We start from the raw sequence: 21,043 nt of genomic DNA, 5'->3' as shown, positions 1-21,043 counted from the left end.
GAGACCGTAAATATCATTTCGTTATTTAATTATGAAGGAATTCCACGTTATTTAAAAATGTCCCTATGCAAACTTATAAGGGGGATTAGAAAAGTGTCCGTTAAAACGAGATTTTTTCACTACAACGGTATTCGTTAAACGGGATTCGACTGTATAGTTAGTTACTAACTGACACAATGAACAAACAAGCACTTTTTCATCCTCCAAGAGAAACTAAATAACTATTTTGAATTGCTATCAAGTGAAAAGTTAAGTCTAATTGTCATGTCGTGTATCTTTTATTGCAATGCATACCTATCAAGGTCGGTATATTCACGAGCACCGCTCCCGTGACAAAAGGGGCGTCCACGAAAGATGCACTGAGGCGTGGCACTGCGACAAGTGGCACATTCCGGAACCAAAATACTCTCTCCTATTGGCTGGTCTGGAGACTACCGACCAATTACGGAACGGTATCGCACAAAACCCAGATAGAACTGTAGGAGGAGAGAAAATGCGGATCACAAACTTGCGGCGGATATACCTTTTTTTCCCATAACATTTTAACCGTATTATCTTTTCCGGAAAGGTTGAAAAGCTTGTTACGGGTGAAGCAGGGAAAAAAGAGGTAAATTTTTAAATTTTATTTCGTAATTTTACATTTTTTGAAATTTTTACGGTTTTCATAAATTCACTTTATTCTGGAAAATATCAATTTCACAAGCGTAAAAAAAGCGATGAAATCTTGTGAATTTTTGAGCAAATTCATTAATTTTGTTACCTTCGTATATTTTATGTGTATTTCTTAAAATAAGCGTCACGGTGCTTGCGTTTTTGAAAACATGATTGCGAAGGTTTATGGTACCCACACTGATGCACATAAACTGATTTTCTAGTAAAGTTGGTATTTGGTTCAGAAGATGCTATTTTAAAAAATACTTCACTGTGTATTTCATATGATTTTAAGGGGGTTGTTTGTTGCACGCAAATTTTCCAAAACACACATTTTCGAATTTTTTAAATTTTTAAATATTATGAAATTTTCTGCTTCTATGTTCAAATTTTTGTCCTACCTGTACTAGAAGTATTTTTAAAACATTGTAATATAAACTGCTGGCAGGCATTATATATCATGTTTTCCACTAAAATGGGGTTCTTTTCCCGAGGCCAAGTGTTTTTGTTAGATAAGGAACATTTTTTTCGAACACCCCTTATTCAAACGTCTTGAAACTTTGCGTGTCTCTCAACACTATGGTGTTATATACTTTAACACGAGGACTTTTTTCATCAAAATTTGTTTAAAAAAATTTTATGGCACAAAATATGGCAAAATGTTGATTTTTGTAAACGTTGCATGCTGTTGGACTTCAAATTCTATAAAAGAATAACCAACAATTAAAATCCCAAATGCTCGTGCTAATAGAATTATCCATAGAAACATCTATAGTATTTGAAAAAAAAAATTAGTGCTTGAAGTTAATAGAAATTTTTTAAATGTTCCTTTAAAGGAAGGAGATTTTTCCCATAGGAAAGCATGGCAAGCCAAGATCGTGCACCAACCCCATTAAACATCAATTATCATTGCATTCAAACTATATAGAATTTTTTTTGAGCATTTTATAATACGTACAATTTTAATATGATTAATTAAAATTTATGTATTAGAGTAATTGATATTTAATTTAAAATTTTAATATGAAATTTTATAAAAATAACTAGTCCCCCCAAACTCAACAAACAAACGCATTTGTTCGTAGAATAGGCTTACAAAGAAATCATCCAGAAATTGAATTTTATTCTTTATAATCTTTTTTTTCTTTATTCTTTAATTCCAAGAAATTCGATAAATTACTTATTAAAGGTAATTTTTGATAAAAAAATATATTCAAGTAATTTTTTAATCTAGCCGGGATTACAAATTTGATAAAAGATCTCTTACAAAGCTTGAAAAAAACAACCAATAAGTCTATTGGTTACGAATGGCTCGAATGTAACTAATACGATTATTGGTTGTATTTTTCGTTTCATAAAATTAATTCTGTCAAGCTTTTATAGTGTAGCCTATAATACCGGCCTACGGCACATTCGCTCACAACGCATTATTCCAAGCAATACGATAGTTTGTTTTGCTATTTGTTATAAAAAAATAAACCACTTTAGAGCGTCACTCTAAAGCTGAGATTGCATTATAAAAGTTTTATAAAAGTTTTTTTTATAAAACTTGAAAAATGCAACCGATAAGCTTATCTTTCGCTCTTTAGCTTAACTGATAAGTTTATTGCTTCCATTTTTCAAGTTTTATAAAAGAAATTATATATAACTTTTATAGTTTAATCCAGGCCTAAAGCCAGGATTACACTATAAAAGTTTGATAAAACATCAATTATTAAACTTGAAAAAAAAACCAACCAATAAGCTTATTGGTTACATTCACTCAAATGTAGCTTATTGGTCGCAATTCAAAGTTTTATAAAAGAACTTGGCAAACGTTTATAGTATAATCCTAAGAATAGCCTAAATATTTTCTGGAACAGACCTAAAAAAGTGGTTGATTTCAATAAGGCCGGTGTTATACTATAAAATTTTGATAACTGTTCTTTTATAAAACTTAAAAAAGAAAAAGAAAGAAATCAATAATCGTGTCGGTTGCATTTGAGCAAATGTAACCATTAGGCTTATTGGTTACATTCAATTACATTCAGTTAAAATTAATAGACATAATAATTGGTTCAATTATATATTATTACCATACAATTTATATATATATGGACAACTTTGACAAAACTAATTAATATGATTTTATTCTCCAGGACAGCTCTTGCAACGAGTTGGAAGAATTCATATGCCGCATACAGGTAAGAAAATTACTTCATGTTGTATCATTTATTTCAATATGTATTTTGATTGGTACTTTTTAAAATTAAAGATTTTTTTCTAATTTACAGCGAAACCTCGATATAACAATACTCTGCGGACCAAGAAAAAATGTCGTTGTAGAGAGGTTATCGTTGTATCGAGAGGTAACATTACTATGAGGAGCCACCAAATTCGAGCTGTTGTTGACATCTCTCCTGAATTAGCGTTGTTAGTACTACCATAAAATGCATTTTATGGCATGTTTATTCACGGCCAAAATTTTTAACCGTTTAGTTGTTGAATGGAATTTAGTTGGTTGCTATACCCTGCAAAGTAGTTTCCCGCACAACAACATTGTGTACTACACCGAAAACAGTTTCACGGCAACTTTATTAACGCTTTCAAAGGGTAGATAGTACAAATTACCAAGGTTATTAGACACCCTCGGAAGAACAAACACTGGTGAGAAATTAAAAAATATATTGAAGGTCATTTTGAGCGAAGCATAAAAAATATCGTTGTAGCAGTTTCGAAATTTCCCCCCAAAATAAATATCGTTATAGAGGGGTTTATCGTAGTAAATGATATTGTTGTATCGAGAGGTGTTTTACATTGAACTATAAGAAATTACAAATGTGCAATTTGGAAAAATATATTTTTGAGAGATTTACTGTTGTAGTGAGATTTTCCTGCAATTGAATATTTAGTATTTTCTGTATTTTCTATTTCCCTAATTTTCAGGATTTCTTATGAAATGTTAAGTCTAGTATTAAAATACTAACTTTTTTATTTTAATTTAGATGGTTTGACATAATGCTATAGATACAATAAGATTGAACATACATATTCGAAGCAAACTCTAATTCAATAAAACTACGTGAAAATTAATTTTAGAATAAAAAAATAATGAGATTGATTAATACAAAAAAAAATTAATGAATTAGTATAAAAGCAATAGAAAATGAAACTTTTTGCCAAACTCTAGCAGATTTTTGCATACGAGTAAGTAATATTGCTTAAAATTTTTGGTATTTTTGAATTTTTTCATATTGATGTGCATTAAATTGGGAATTTCTATGAAATTTTTGAGTGTATGCACTTTGCCATTAAACTTTTTTTTCAGAAATCGTTTTAGCATAGATTGCTCACTCAGATAGCTCAATATTTTGCATGTGAAAAAACCCCAATCAAAATTAAATTGATTTTCAATGTAAATAAAAAAGCCAGTAATTATTGCATTTACATTTCGCAAGTTTATTATCAAACACTTGTACACACGCTCACTTGAAAGCTCTTATTTAATTACATTCGATTTCATTATAACTTATGTAATAAACAAATAATTTACTTTCGCCTTATATTACATATTAGTAAACACAGTTTATTAGTTATAATTAGAGCCCGGATTATATGCGCTAAAAAGGGGAGAAATATGCACTTGAAATGCCAAAATATGCACTTAAAATGCCAAAATATGCACTTAAAATGCCAAAATATGCACTTAAAATGCCAAAATATGCACTTAAAATGCCAAAATATCAATTAAAACCCAAAATATACACTAAAAAATCATGAAAAAGTTAAAAATGAGAAAATATGCATTTAAAAAATCACCATGCAAAAAAAGCAGATATGCTTTTAAAATGAATGTTTTCTATTTCTTAATGCATATTCATTTACAAAAATATCCCCGCATATATCCCTGCATATGCAAAAAACTTCTACATATTTTTTATTTAGGCAGTTATAATTTATAATTTGTTGTAGCTGCTCAGAGAGTAACGAAATACCAGTAACAAAAAAATTTCGACACCAGTTCTAAAGAAATTAATTGCTTTTGATATGATCTCTAGAAATAGCCATAATAAAAGACATGATATTTAGAAAATACGATCATCTCTATTAATTCACTAAATTCCACCTGCTGCAGAAAAACCCATGTCATAAAAATACAGTGAAACCCCCTTTTAACGGACACCCCCTCAGATGCGGCCACCCTTTTTCTAATGCCAAATAATATTTTCCCCTTGTATAATAGAAGAATGCATTTCAAATCCCTGATCAAAGGTCACCCCCTATTTTACGAACGAATTTTTATGTCCCGCCGGTGACCGCAAAAGAGAGGTTTCACTGTTTATTAGCAATATTTATTTGAAAGTATATATAAAAAAAGTGATTATATAAGCTTAAATAAACTTTCAAAAATATGACTTATTCTGAAAATTCTTCGATTTTATGCATTTATATGCATTAATGCTAAAAAAAAGCCAAAATATGCAAATGCATATAGTCAGGGTTCTAGTTATAACTTTTTAGTGTGCTGTCCGTACGATATGATTTTTGAAGGAATAATGTAGTATGTCAAAGATGTATTTAACCCTTTCAGTACTGACAGTAAGTATTTTAGCACTAGAACGACGGAAGCTGTCATTTTGACCACAAACTTACTTTGATATGCGATAACACCCAAACGGTTTATTTCAGATTGTTGAGAGAAATTTCAGGACTTTTCTCATCCTGTTGAGGTTATTAAATTCCTGAAATATAAATGTTCTAGGTTCCTCCGTTTAGTGGCAAAATGAAGTTCTATCTAGAACGACGGAGTAGCAGTCATTACACTTCACTTAGTTCAAAAAATATGTGGTAGATGGCAGCACTATAACTAATGTGATAGTGCACGGTGAAATGGACAGTCTTTTTATGGGAACATTACCACTGGGAGAAAAGATGTTCTATCACGATGTTTGCTTTTCTCCAGTACCTATTGATTTAGCATTTTTATGGATCATTGCGCTTCTGCTGCATTACAATCACTGGTAAAATGTCACACGACGAAGAGAATCTTTATTTTTTAATATTTTACCCACGGACAGGGCTCCAGATCGGAGACCGAGACGATTCTTATCATTTTTTGCGTCTATAAATTTACTGTAGAAAGGTCGCGAAGACCCCATCAAAGATCCCAATTTAGGGGGGCCCTGCAGGATATTGTGGGGAGCCTTTATTTCACAATATATCATGCTTTCTCCACAGAGCAAAAAATAAATCTACAGTTGGCAAGCAGTGGAAATCTAAATTTTGTGTACCACGTACACACAAAATTGAAATCGTGGACAAAGGAAATTACTGCTAGAAATTATGAAATTTTATTACTCTCTACTAATGAGTGTAGTTGATGCTTTCGACAAAATCAACTTATTCAGTGCACAATGTGATCGACATCGAAAAGCTGTCTTATGTATGTATTTCACATTGTTCAGGATTTGGCGGCTGGTTGTATATATTCATGTGGTTGTTTTAATACCGCACATGCAATCTCTTCGCAAATTTCTCAAGTGTATTATACTTCAGACCTTGTCAGCAAGCTGCCAATTGAAAGTGAAGCCAAGAATTGCAAAGAGCTCGAAAAGTCATAGGCAAACCTTTCTTTTAAAGTAACAAAACACGTGATTAGTTTTTGTCATAACAAGCCCTTTTGTCCAAAACTCCAAAGAACTGGTACACGAATGTATATTGTAAAAATTAGTCAAAGAGACATAGACCAAAATTTTTCTTGCTATTTTTTTTTTGTTAGTGGCCTTCTTTGGACCATATATTCATCTTTTAGAAACCCTGTTAAAACTTGGCACCCTCATAACCAGGAGCAAGACCTTTTCTACTTATCAGATCGGTTTCTAAGTAAACTCAACCGTGGTTTCCTTAGAAAAAGGGTATTCAACCTTTTGGAGATTGCGGGCTACTTCGTTGGTTTGAAAACGTGTCGTGGGCCACATAAGTGATCTGGATATGTGCCGTGGGCCACATAAGTGATCTGGATATGTGCCATGGGCCAGTTAAGTAATCTTAAACAGCACCCCAGTTCACTTAAATGATCTGTAAATGCGGAGGGTCGCTTAAATGACCTGAAGATGTGGCATTTATCACTTGAGTGAGGTAAGAATGTGCCACGGGTCACTTAAGTGGTCTGGAAATGTGCCGCAGGTCACTTAAGTGGTCTGGAAATGTGCCGCAGGTCACTTAAGTGGTCTGGAAATGTGCCGCAGGTCACTCAAGTGATGTGGAAATGTGACGCGAGCAACTTAAGGGATCTAGAAGAGTACCCCAGGTTACTTTAGTGAGCTGTAAGTGAGTCGTGAGTCACTCTTGTGATCGCCAAACGTGCTGTGGGTGACTTAAGTAATCTAGTTATGTGTTGCTTTGTTGATTTTCACTAAATTAAGTTGGAGGTGACAGGCTACACATCGGATGACTCCGAGGGCCACATTTGGCCCGAAGTCCATGGATTGAGCATGCATACCCCTTAGAATATCTCAGAGCCGCAAAGGGGGTCATGTGACCCTCTTTGAGAGCCACTATTACAAACGTTCAAGTTTTTGAAGTTGGTTTCTTTGCATGAAAGATGTTGTTGCCGCAAAAACAAATTCAAGTACATGCGCGTGGTGAATTATATTTTATTTTTGAACCAGAATTTCTCAAACTTTGTTTTGTCATTCTTCAGATTTTTTTTCCTCATCACCCCTCAACTTGAGCCAATCCACAGGAACCTATATATTATACTTATAGGTTTTATCGCCCCTCCTGGGTAATTCCATCATCCCAAAGAGGCAGTATTGCCCACTCTGGGAAAGACTGTTCTACACCAGAGAAACAGTTTCCGGATATTATGCCGATGTGAACTCGGAAATAAAAGTAATCTGCTCTCCGCCGGGCCCTTCTTGCAAGCATGCTACCATCTACACTTGTTAGAATCTGTCGAACAAAAGTGTTGAAGGCCCGCATCAGAGCCGCCCTGTCGCACTTCGAATAGTACCTTCTTATCATTTTCCTCACGAATTTTTCTTATATAGCTGGGCATTATCTATTCTATAAATTTCAATTTATAACTTAAATATTTCATTATTTACTTATGACAACTTGATTCAGCTTAATACAGCCAAAAGTAATTTTTTTACGGAAGTTCGAAAATGAGTGATACCCCAAACATTTTTGAGCCCTTGTCACCCAAACGCGTAGAAACGGTCTATCATACTAAGACGTTTTTTTCATAAAATAATTGGCATTGAAAACGCAAACGTTCTGATTACTCGGTATTGCCGGACTGAAAAATATTTACTTCAATTTAAATTTTCGGATAATTTATCTCTAGAAAGGCTGGTATTTGCTGTTTTATGGACCAACATTTCAATCTATCGCAACTACATTTAAAGAAATTAATTGCTGCGAAGTACATAAAAGTTTGAAATAGCTCTATACAGGGTGTTCCTGGGAGTCCTAATTCGGCCTTTTATCTCATCAGCCGTTCGTCGTAGAGGTACGGTTCCAGTTTACAAAATGCTCAAAATATGTTCAGATATCACCCTATACCAGTTTCGAGAGTAAAAATACAGTGTGTCATAAAGTAATTATTTTGTTGGCTCCAGGAGAGAGAGGTCAATAACGTTTTGATTGAATGTTAGAGACTATGGGGACCGTATAAAAATTAAGATTTTTTTTATTTTATCATACACTATATTTTCACTCTCGAAACTGGCACAGAGTAATTTCTGAACACCTTTTGAGTATTTTTTAAATTAGAACTACACCTCTACGACGAACAGTTGATGAGATAAAGGCCGAATCAGGACTTACAGGACACCCTGTAAAATTTGAATAAAATTCTTTTATAAGAAACCTTTTTCTAAAAGTTTATACATTTTTTTTCGTTCACTTCAAACTGAAACAAACTACTTGACAACTAAACAAAGAAAGTTCTAACAAAATTTCTGGGAACGAATTCAAGAAAACTCTAACGAAATTGGATGAAACACGCCACCGAAAACTGTGAATCGGATAGATGCGAACGAATGAACTTACATCTATAAAATAAGTTTCAGCAAAAAAAAAAAAAAAACACTTTTCTTTTCCAAAGATATCTTCTACAACAACAACAACAAAATTCACTATAACAACACCAAAAAACAAAATCTTAGTTTTTTGGTATGTACCAAAATAACGGAAACTGTAGCCAAACACACACGCATATGAATACATATAAGCTACTGAAAAACAAGCAAGGGAATTCCAAGTATTGGATACGAAAACGTATTTATTATCCGGAAGTAAGGAAACAAAAAAAGAAAAGTGATACGAACCGAAAGTCTTTCTCGGTTATGGGTCGCAAAAGTAACCCCCCTGGAAGATCCACGAAGAATCAACTTTTGCTCCATCGATAAATTGACTGGAAATTCCGCAAAAAGGCATTTCCATACCCACAAGAAAAAAACAAGAAGCGTTTCTTTTAAATAAAAAAAAAGAAAACTATTTCTTGTTTTGGGGACTTTTTTTCGTGTCCCCTCTCGGGGCTGTATCTCTTTTTTCCTGTTCTTTTATAACCGACACGCGACATGGTGTCCTCATAAACAAGCCAACAAAATGCTATTCGAAATCAATTTACTTATTGGCAGTGTCCAGAACCAATATCGGCTAAGTGGTGTAGGGACTTTTTTCAGAGTATAAAGGAGGGATGTAAAGAAAAAACAATTTTTTCCCCTAGAGAAAATGTCCCTTTCTCTCTGTACACAGTATTTGCAGCATGTCGAAGCCGGGGGGGGATATATATATATAGTACAGTATTAGCAGAATAACATGAAATTATATGGTATCGGGACGAGGTAAAAGATATTGGGATAGAGAAGCATTGATTCATACACATATACAAACTTGTATACTATCGTAATTCCCCGCGTATAATCTGCAGATACGAATTTGATTACTTTGGGGAAAAAATATCGTAGCGTAATCCTGTGTTCTTCAACCTTTTTTCACAGTTGCGGACCGATAGTTGAGCAATTTCGTGGAACGGCTTAACCATTTAAGCTGCATTGACGAGATATCTCGCTTCCTTAAAAGCCCCTTATTTTAGCATTGACAAGCCCTGATATTTTGTAAAGTTGATTTCCCACTGGAACATGTCTATACCCCTTTCTTTGCATCCGCTGAAAATCGAAGGGAAGCCTTTTTCGTTAAAAAAGACATGGCATTTTATAGAGGATTAAGTGATTCCTGGTATGCCACTTAGACGGTTAAATCGTAGAAATACTGTAATTTGAGACAAATAAATTTCGAGGACAAAACTGAAATAGTAGAAAGCATTTGCGGACTGACAAAAAGAAAGCATCATTTAATAATTTGCGTACCGACAAAAAAAAAATAAATAAATAGGACAAAACCTAAATAGTGGAAGTAATTTTCAGACACAAAAAAATAAACACCGTACTAATAATAATTTACGGACCAACAAAAAATAAGTTAATAGTAAAAATAAATTGTAAACATTTGCACTTTTATAAAAGTTTAAAAATGTTTCATAAAAGAAGTGGCCACCTCAATCTGAAATTACGTAAATCTGGAATACAATTTAGACGTCATACTATACAGGTACCAAAGACAAATAAAACTCGTTTCCAAAAATTTTTCCTGTATTTAGCTCCCAAAATATTTAATTTACTTCCTCAGTTAATGTGAACAATATTCATGTACATATTCTTTTATCGATGTTATAATCTCTCTCTTGGTTGTTAACTCAAGAAGATTTTAATTATATATTTGATATTCTAATGTAATCTTCTCTTATCGTGCATACGCTGCTAAATGCCATTTTTTTTGCTCTATCAACTCCATTCCTGTTGCCACTTATTTCTTGGTGCTATATACAAACACCACATATATATATGTGGATTATTTTTCTTTTTTTTTTATTTTGTTACTTATGCCGACAGATATGTATCAGGGCCGCAGATATGTATCAGTACGCAGGGCCGGGACTGGGGGAGCAGGGCAATGAATGAATGAACGCCAGGGTCTCTGCCACCGGACTTATCCCGTTGCCGAGATCTCTTCCAGCCCAGCTTAGTGGAAGAGTCTGGCACAACGTGAATGCACCTAACAGTCTGAGTGTGTAGCTAGTGTTGTGTCTGATATTTCAGTGCTGCCATCTATGTTTTTTTAAATTGTGAGTGAAGTGTAATGATTGAATATTTGTAACGTTGTAGGCCTGTTGCTATCTGTGGCGAGACTTTTTAACGGGGAGATCGGTTCGCATTCGCGCCTTGAAGTTGGGGGGAGCGGGGCAGGGGACAACTGTCCCAGTCGGAAAAATTTAGGGGGTGGTAGTTTCAGGTGAGAGCAAAGATCACCACTATAAAATTATCGAATTTTAAATTTGTGGCAAAATCGTGTTTGCCGCGGGTGGTAAAAATCCTAGTTACGGCCCTGTGTAAAGCGAATGTAGGCAGTATTTTGTTTTTTAAATCTAAAATTATGTTGCAACCAGGATTTGAAGAACACTGTTTTAGACCATTTCGTTCTGATATTGTAAATAAACAGGATGCCAAACATGAAATTGATATTTCGCTCAAAGCAATTGATTCTCTTATACATTATATGGTCATAAGTCAGTGTTCACTTTGCAGTTTGGACATTTTTTTTTAATTTATAGAAAAATACTCCTCTGAAATTTTCGTCATGTTATGTGAAATCACACTTTCCATAGGGGACCACAAGAAACTAAATAAGAAAAAAGTTTTCGATTAGCCCTTGTACCATAAAAATCTGAAAATAATTTTTGACGTTCACAAAATACTTAAATTTCATTGAAAAATATTCGTGTGCATTTTCGTGCAAATATCGGTATATTCACAAAAAGATATAAATATTTCTTCTCCAAATACTCGAAATTTTCATCTTATGTATTTTGCTTAAAACATGCGGAATCTTCAAAAATTTTACGAAAGTTACGTAAAATTTGACTCCGCACATTAGACTTTTTATAATGAAATTTATTTCTCAAAATTTGTTCTTTCATTTCTAAAACTAAAGGGTTTGACTAGAACAGTCCTCATATTTTCTAAATGTAGCTTTGAATTTCAATTGCTCGTAAATAGGGATTTTCAGAGATCTTGTTCGTCAAGAATGATGATTTCATTGATAAAGCGTAGATAGGAAACAAGAAAAATAAATGAAAAAGGGGAGAAGCACAAAGGAAGCCATTTGTGTGGTCACTCGGTTTTTTATTCCCTGCGCTTGTTTTCCACAAATCAAGAGATCTTTCGCTTCAGTGGTGTCATACACCCATATAGTCAGGAAAGTGGCGGCGCGATCCGCCTTTATTACGCCACTCCTTTCCTTTATTTTATCCGCGTAGAACAAAGGCAAAATAAAACAACAACAAAAAGAAAGCGTTTCGTTCTTCTCTTTTGTCATATCAATACATTTACCCCCCCGTTCTCTCACATCTTGCTTCCTCACTGACCTCTAGACGACCAGAACTACGAGTTGCTACTTCGAGGGATCGTGCCCAAAAGTAGCCATGGATAAGTTCCAAAAAACTTAGGTATTCGAAATAATACTGTATCTATATACCGTATTCCCCCGCATTAGCTGGGAAATTCGAGTCACTGATTCCGAAAAATTCTCAAATTTCTGGACTTGGACACTTCTTTAAACTTGATCAAATAACACAAAATCACTGAATAAGCAAAAAATTTAAGAATTGCACTGCAAAACATTATGTTCTAATACAAAAACGACATGGTATATTTCTTCAATCTCAACGTGCAAAACGACAACAACAACAACGTGCAAAATACTGCTGTCCAATTATATTTGTATTTCGTATTTGGCTGACGATATAAAAGTTTAAAAATGTATTATAAAAGAAGTGGCCATCTCAATCTGAAATTATATAAATATCATAATCTGCCATAATATTGTTGAGGTAATGAACTAAAATCTAAGGTCCAAGGCTGGTATTACACTATAAAAGTTTGATAAAATCCCTTTTATAAAACTCAAAAAATTCAACCAATGAAGCTCATAGGTTACATTCGAGCAAATGCAACCGATAATCTTATTGGTTGAATTTTTCAAGTTTTATAAAAGGACTTTCGGAAAACGTTTATAGTGTAATACCGGCCTAACACAGGTATTCATCGAACTACAGTGTTTTATACAGGATATGTAAAATAAAATTTCAAAAAATGCACACGTACATTAACCGATTTGGGTGTAGTGCATGAGCACCCCGTAAAGTCCTCCTAAAGAATTTTAGTTCATGAGCTTCACTATCATTAGCTGAATAAAACGTGAAAATAAAAAAAATTTCAATCAAAGAATTTTTTTGCAATCGTGTTTCGAATATTATATGAATTTTGCTTAAAATTTGACATAAAAATGACTTTTTCACAGAAAATGATACAGGTAGTCCAAAATTTATCATTGTTATTACTATTTTGAGACACATCTATGATAAAAAAAAGTTATTGAAGTTGAATCCAGTATGCTTTTATAAAAAAGTGCTGAGAAAGTTAGTCGGATACCTTGACATCGCTCAAGCAAAGAATACGACCAACGACAGTAATGCTGTAATTAATTCAAATTTAACACATTAAAGTATGAAATATATTTCAAATTTTAATCCATTACCAAATGAAGTCCAAGAATCATCATTGATGTAAATGTTCTCCGAAAGTTGAGTTGAAAACAAAAGATTTATTTATTTTTTCTAAATATTTAGATCTTCCCCCTTATACGAACTTTCGATATTAGTCCTGCGTATATGTATGTCTGACAATCCGTGGTCCAAAATGTCTTGGTCGCTGAAAATACGCCACAGCCGTCAAAAAGTATTCGAACAGTGAGCAGTCAGCCCTGCGTGTGTGTGCTTTACACTCTAACCGAGGGCAGCCATATTTCCTTCATCTTTCAATAAGTGAGAGAGCGTTTTTGGCGGCAATATAATTTACGCCCGATTAGGTGGCATTTTCGCTTCCCTTGCCATGGATGTGTCCGCGTATAGATTTCTATTTCTTTCTGTCCGCTCTGTCGTAATAAACTTGCACTCGTCTCTAACTGCTGTTGCTGCTGGTCGCTGTAATCTTTTCACGGTGACCGAGTATATTCCCCTCCAAACTCTTCAGCCCTGCCGTGAAAGGTGTTGGATCGGAAACAGGCCATCTTATAAAGGCCGTTATGTAGATATTTAAATTATTTTTTGTTACTAAATCTTATTGATTATGTTGGTTTCTCACGTGCCACGACTTTATGCCAATAAACTCTAAGGTAGGCAATTACCCTACTTTTTTTAACCCTTTACTGTCTAGAGAGTTTTTCGGTAATTCGTTAGTACAATTTATACTTTGTAGTGTACCCTACCCACAATGAGGAAGGTTCCTGGATGCTAGCTAATACGTTTTTTGCATAGCTTATAAGTTTTGCTAAGGAGCCAAAATCATGGGCATTCCTGTGATCGTACGGGGTTGTTGTAACCGGGTTTCCATGTTGATTCCACCTTGACTTAGGACCACAAATGGTTCGTACATGATGCCCACATCTTCCGATGGAACAAATCGTTATCAAATATTGCACTACATATGACGTTCATTTGTACATACAGAGTGATTATAATTTCATTGGATAAAGTGTAAGTGGTGATATAAAACTCCCAATTTTTAGTCATAGAATGTGCTGTCGAATCGTAATAGCAAATGCACAATCAACCATTCGAGGGTGCAGGGTATGGTAATGTGGTAGGTCTTCTCATGGTACAACCTGGGAAACGCAAATTGTACCACAAGTCATTGTACCGCTTGATCATTGTTTGACGCTGCATAACCTTTACGGTCCTTCAACCAATAAAAAACAAACTACAAATCCAATTTGAAGGTGCATATGCACCTTTGAATGGCCGATAGCACATATCACAGTAAATCTGTCGATATTTGCTTTTTGTGAAGTGCTGTTGTGCACTCTCTAAAAACAACCTCTACCACCAGAGGTGCCGACATGAAGAAAACGCTGAGGGGGGGGGGGCTGAAAGTTTCAAGTCGTCCCATATATACAACGTGCTTCAACCCGTACGCAGAGGGGGGAAGGGTTGCGTTGTATATTCACTAATTATTGGGAGCGGGCGGGAGCTCATCCCCACCTTACAAAATTTATTGGAGGGGGCTCAAATAGCCTCAGTCCCAGGTTCAGGCACCTATGCCTACCGCCTTTGATATTGCTATTCAACAGCACATTCTATTACCAAAAATGCTTGTTTAGGAGTCATATCAAAACCTAAAGTTTGTACCATGAATTACGAATCACCTTGTATATATGGGAGTAATTTAAATATTTTAGTGATAATTTTTCAATTAAATGTAGAAAGACCTACATTTTTTTTAATTTCAATTTTTTCGAAAATATTAGTGTTTTTTTGGAACTATTGGTTCAAATTAACGCAATGATAATTAACGCTATAATGATTGTATTTGTATAAAAAATTGCACCTTGACTTTTGCGAATTTGATTTAAGCATTAATTATAGGTCACATTTATCATGTAAGTTCGGAATATTATAATTAACTTAATTAAATTTTAATATTTCGCACGAGAGAGTTCTGTGAGGGATATTCGAAATAGAGTTTCAGTTGTGCGGGCTTCCACATTTACGGTCGAACCCACCATTTATATAACGAATCAGTTGCAACCAGCATTTTAATTCATTAAATCGAGGAGAATCGTTATATTGGGGTTGAGATTAACACATATATATACGCAAAGGTACTTAGAAAAAAAAAAGTTTAAATCGAAGAGTTCGTTTTATCGGGGTACGACTGTTATGACGTGGCGTCTTGAACATCGTACAAACGGTGTTCCACTGCGATTGTATATCACGAATCTCATTCCAACTTTCCGATATTCAAAGTAGCGCCATCTTCGTAAATGGAAGTGATGAATATTAATATAGCCGAGCATTAAAAATGAATACTAAATATTTATTTTGTTTCAGATTCCGCCCTCGACAGGAATTACGTCACAGAAAATAATGAAACAAATAAAAAACAATTCGGCTACTCAAGGGGGGGGGGGAAGGAAATTTGCTGGAGAGTTGGGGGCGTGACGTCACGCTTGTGTTTCAAAGTTTGGATGAAGCCCACGGCCCGTGAAAAGTCAATTGTCCGTTTAACCTTTCCCTAATAACGTTACGGAACACAGAGAGAGAGAGACTTTATAGCCGTGGTCATGTATAGGGATATGTAAATGCATAGTAAAGAAAAGGCCGTGAATGGCTGTCAACGGGTGAGGGAGGAGGTCTTAAGGGGTATCGACAGCTGGTACTACATGGAACTGTTTAAAAAAAAACGGGACAGGCAACTCAAACCCCTACTTTTATAATGAAAATAGATCGAGGCAGCTTCTGGGCAGTGTGACACGTTAATGTAGCAGCGCTTCCTTTAGCGTGATTCTATTTAATAAGTCGGGTTTTTTTGCGGTCGATGTTTGCTTTTTTTTTCGTACATGTCATTGTGTATTTGATACTTGATTCTAACTTAACACATAAAACGATACCGTTTGCGTGTTCTGGACGCGTGCAGTGCTTTTTATTTTGACAAGTAATGTCAAAGTTTAGTTACGTTGTCCGAGTATCTTTTTTTAACGTCAGTTTATAGCGTTTAGTGTTAAGATTATATATATTCGGTAATGTTAAACGTTAGACTTGCAAAAGTTAGATATGCATAGGCTAAAAGTAGGCCTATTAATTATTCGAGATTTAGTAATGACTTCGTTTCTAAAAATATTCATTGGGAGTAATAAATGCTAATTATGTCTTAGTTCAGCAAACTCAAATGTTTATAGTGTGATAATACACTGAAGAGCCAAAAAAAAACAAAAAAAAAAAACTGGTACACCTGCCTAATATCGTGTAGGGCCCCCGCGAGCCCGTAGAAGTGCCGCAACACGACGTGGCATGGACTCGACTAATGTCTGAAGTAGTGCTGGAGGTAGTTGACACCAATCCTACAGGGCTGTCCATAAACCCGTAGGAGTAAGAGGGGGTGGAGATCTCTTCTGAACACAGCACGTTGCAAGGCATCCTAGATATGTTTAATAATGTTCATGTCTGGGGATTTAGGTGGCCAGCGGAAGTGTCTAAAGTCAGAAGAGTGTTCCTGGAGCCACTTTGTAGCAATTCTGGACATGTGGAGTGTCGCATTGTCTTGCTGAAATTGTCCAAGTCCGTCGGAATGATACCGATATTCACGATACATTTGTGAAATGGTCGTACGTGAAAATCCAAATTTCATCGCTACCTCGGAGATGCTATGTCCCATCTCTCGTGAGCCGACTATAACACCACGTTCAAACTCACTTAAATCCCGATAACCTGCCATTGCAGCAGCAGTAACCGATCTAACAATTGTGCCAGACACTTGTTGTGTTATATAGGCGTTGCCGACCGCAGTGCCGTACTCTGATTGGTTCCATATCTCTTGATTTGCATACGCATGTCTGTACCAGTTTTTTTGGCTCTTCAGTTTACTATGAATCACTTAAAAGCCAATCAATGTAAGTCAATAACTATTAAAAATGAAATAAACGGTTCCTTTTTAAAGCAGGGGTGTCAAACTTAATTGGGCTATTCGCTCCAAACAGAATTGCTATCTTTAGAAAAAATGAGTCGATTACCCTCACCCAAATTTTAGAAAGACAGATCATTTGCACAAGTGTTTTAACGTTATTTTACTGGGACAAGCTGATGTGAAGGCAGAAGAAAGATCGTGTTAACCGATATTACAATGTATCCGATTATTTTATAAGTGGGCGAAACTTTACCAAAATAATCAATTCCGTTGTAAATTATTGAGAAATTAATTCCCCGTATGAAAGAAATAACAAGAGAAACCGAAAAATATGACCACAATTTACACGTGCAAAATTAGAAAGCAATATTCATAGTCAAAGATAGATGACACTAAAAACTGAAACTAATTTATTTTGATACGTAAAATAACTGAAACCAAAACTGACGTAAAACGGGATAAAATTCGCCCATCACAACAAAATAAGAAAAAAAAGTTATTAACCGATATTTAACTGCATCAAATTTCGCTATCATTGAGATCAATTTCAACAAATTAAATATAAAAACTTATAACAAAACAGTAGTTTCTCCAAAAAAAAGGGATAAAAGTATTCCTATAACATCCATCACTTTAAAAATAAATGTTTCAGGTCAACAGCAGAGGACGCTAATAAAAACTCTTTTATTGCACGGGGTCAATAAATTTTGTTCGTTTTTACAATTTCTCAACCAAATTAAGCATAAATTTTACATATGGTTGCTACAGAGTGTCCCACAATCAACTGACGGTTTTCAAAATGGGATAGCAAGAAAACGATGACAGATATTAAAGTCTGTACTCGCTTCGGCAGTACATATACTAAAATTGGAAAGATATTAAAGTGATATCAAAATCATTCTTGCGTAATCTAAATGTTCAATGTCTAAAATTCTTACAGATTTCTGCTGCCCTGGCTATTATAACACTTATATGCTGGATGTAAACAAATACAGGATATATTAAGAAATTAAGGCTGCCCGCTTGAAGCAATTTAATATGCTAAACATTTTAGAATTGTTACCCTATCTCTTCTGATGCCAACGAAAAAAAAATTTCCACGTTTCTAAGTGCAATATTCGCTGAAATATTTGAATTCAAAACGGAGGAAAGCTGGGAAAGAACATCGAAAACTAACGGACAACGCTTCTTTTCCTGCTTTTCTCCGATTTCGGAATTCTGTTATCTCTATATTGCACTTAGAAACGTGGGATTTTTTTTTTGTTTTATTTACATCAGGAGAGATAGGGTAACAACTTTCTAATTGTGTTTTTGGGCATGTGGTGTCCACATAAAAAGTTAACTTTTTAATTTTAATAACTATACAAAACCTTTGTAACATGAATGACATATATATATGGGAAATTCCTGACTTCACACATGTATATTCCGCAAGAATGACTTCAACGAGTGTCCGTTTTTTTTTGTTGTTTTCTTTTAAAAGCGTCAGTCGATCGGGGTGGGAGCGCCCGAGTGGCGCAGTGATAAAATGCTCGTCTTCTACCATGAAGTTTGCTGTCAAGGTCCATGGGTTCGAATCCAGCCAAAAGAACATCAGAAAAAGTTCTTTACTTATCGAGCATAGGGCGACCATCGATAGATGGCGCCTTCATTTCCCACTCAACTCCACTAGTTAGAAATTGCCATAAGTCGATATATATGACTGGAGTTGGTGTGTGGTATAGCAGTAGTTGGACACTATGTAGTTAATTAAATGTTTGAAAATCTCCGAAATCGCATCCCCCCATCAGCTGCAATGAAGAAAATCAGACTGAGTACAATCGGCCCTGACTGAGGAAGACCCTCGGAGCTTCTCCCTCAACATCGGAAACAGCCAGAAATCGCGTAATGCTAGATTCGCACTGTAAGGAGGTTGTGGCATGATTCTAATATTGCATTTACATATCATGTTTCAGTTATGAAAAGTTTATGACAACACATGTCGATAAAGCGTCGTGGCCTAGTGGAAATTTTGTCTGTGTAGGGCTCACATTGAGGCAGCTTCCAGAAAATGATTTCTCTACTTGATTTTTGAAAAGTGGATTCAACGATGGGACTAACGAATATTGTCAATTCAAGCAAAAGTCACCAAGTCTAGTTTTTAGATTTTGTCAATTTAAACTTTTGAGTTTTTAGGAAAAATCATGAAAATTATTTTAAATATCTCTAACTCCTACAGTAGGTTTACTGATATTAACGCATGGGCCGTTTCTCTTCGTGACGCGTCTGCTTGAACGCGGACAATATCATCTATTGGAAGATAATTTGAAAGAGAATAAATAATTTTTTTCTGTACCTGTATTTCTGGATTTTTTATGATGCTACTCTAAGTTCTTATGGAACGCACGTTGCATTACAGTAGTACTATTGTAGACAGAATTCTTACTCTATGAATACTATGAATACCATAAAATTGATGTCGTTCTTCCTCCTCACGGATTAAGAGTGATATCTCTGTGAATTACGACTCAGTTGGAAAATTAATCTAATGATACTGCTATCATTAGATTAATTTACATAGTGAAACCTCGCTACAACAACACTCGATATAATGTGTACGTGAAACGTACGTGATATCGATCAACGATAAGTGATCGTAAGTAACGATATTTTTTCACGTCTTATATGGAAATATCTATGGTCTAATTTTTAACGGATCTCTTCTCTCTGTATGACAATGATCCCTCTACACCGATATTATTTCTTGGTCCGCAGAGTATCGTTATATCGAGGTTACACTGTTTGAAAATTTGAAATCTTGATGTACGTTTCTGTACAAAATGGGTACCGTCTTGAAAAGAAGGAAAAAATAATTAATAATTGAGACAGGCGGAGATCCGGAGGGGGGGGGATAGAAATGATCACCCCTCGCAAGAGAAGAATAATGTGGAAAAATTTGTCTGTGTGTGTGTGTAAAATACAGGATGATCCATAGAACTTACACAATTCCCTCCTCCCAAAGCATGGTCCTGGATCTGCGCTTGACATAGTACAGTATAATGTGGTGTTTACAAAGCGGTTAACCCCGAAATGAACGGGGAGGAATAATAACGAGAATTTTGGTGCTGAAACATAAAGACCTACCGCATAGATAAAAAATGCTAATTCTATGCTAATCAGCGTCGGACACACCAGTTGACACGCTTGTTAGCTGTTCACGTGGGTCGTTAGGTACGTACAAGAAATCTCATTGTGTACTTATAACTGCCTGGGATGGTAATTAACTGGAGATGACGACGGAATATCCTACCCGATGTTTGCTTTCTTTAAAACATATTTTTAACAGGATGTTCGAACACATGCGAACAATGAATTACAGAGCAGCAGGAATCACTACTCGAATGAATCCTCACGCAAAAGTTGTACTGGACTCGTACCCGGCAGGTGTGTTCACCTGGGATTTTCACCCCAGAACCAAAATGACCAATTACTTTTTACTACTGGTGATTATCCCCCCCCCCCCCACAAAAAAAAAATTTATCTAAAGAAGCGTGTTCTTTAATTTTTTTTCGCCCATGGTCTTCTTTGGATTCAATTTTTGTCCCGTGCTCCGTCTTTCCCAGGGCCTCCCTCCACCTTCATCCAAGAGCGAGATTTTCGCGTAAATATTGATTCGATTTTTTGAGTAAATTTATAGTGAAATTTTTTTTTTAATAATTAAGGTCAATGTTCGGATCCCTAGGCTCGATTCAAGTGAGTTTGGCGTTGTTTGAATTTTTACGCAGAAATGTGTCTAAATCATGGAATCACGGGTAAAGTGATTTTTCTGGGGCCTCCTGTTCAAG

At 35.2% G+C, this 21,043-nt stretch overlaps 1 protein-coding gene across 1 annotated transcript in view; it reads left to right on the top strand.

Moving 5' to 3' along the window:
* The first annotated feature begins 555 nt into the window (after positions 1-555).
* Positions 556-21,043, top strand: part of LOC149076025 (uncharacterized) — a 30,761-nt gene continuing 10,273 nt past the window's right edge. The window contains exons 1-2 of the mRNA XM_089242171.1: positions 556-607; positions 2,790-2,834. Of these exons, the coding sequence (XP_089098297.1) occupies positions 2,822-2,834 (13 nt within the window). The 5' untranslated portion in view covers positions 556-607; positions 2,790-2,821. The remainder of the gene's footprint in view (positions 608-2,789; positions 2,835-21,043) is intronic.

This window comes from Pholcus phalangioides, unplaced genomic scaffold (assembly GCF_987345545.1).
Source record: "Pholcus phalangioides strain wild (caught in Gottingen) unplaced genomic scaffold, Ppha-v1.0 ptg000015l_1, whole genome shotgun sequence".
Classification (NCBI taxonomy): Eukaryota; Metazoa; Arthropoda; class Arachnida; order Araneae; family Pholcidae; genus Pholcus; species Pholcus phalangioides.
This window is presented reverse-complemented; position numbering and strand designations above follow the sequence as displayed.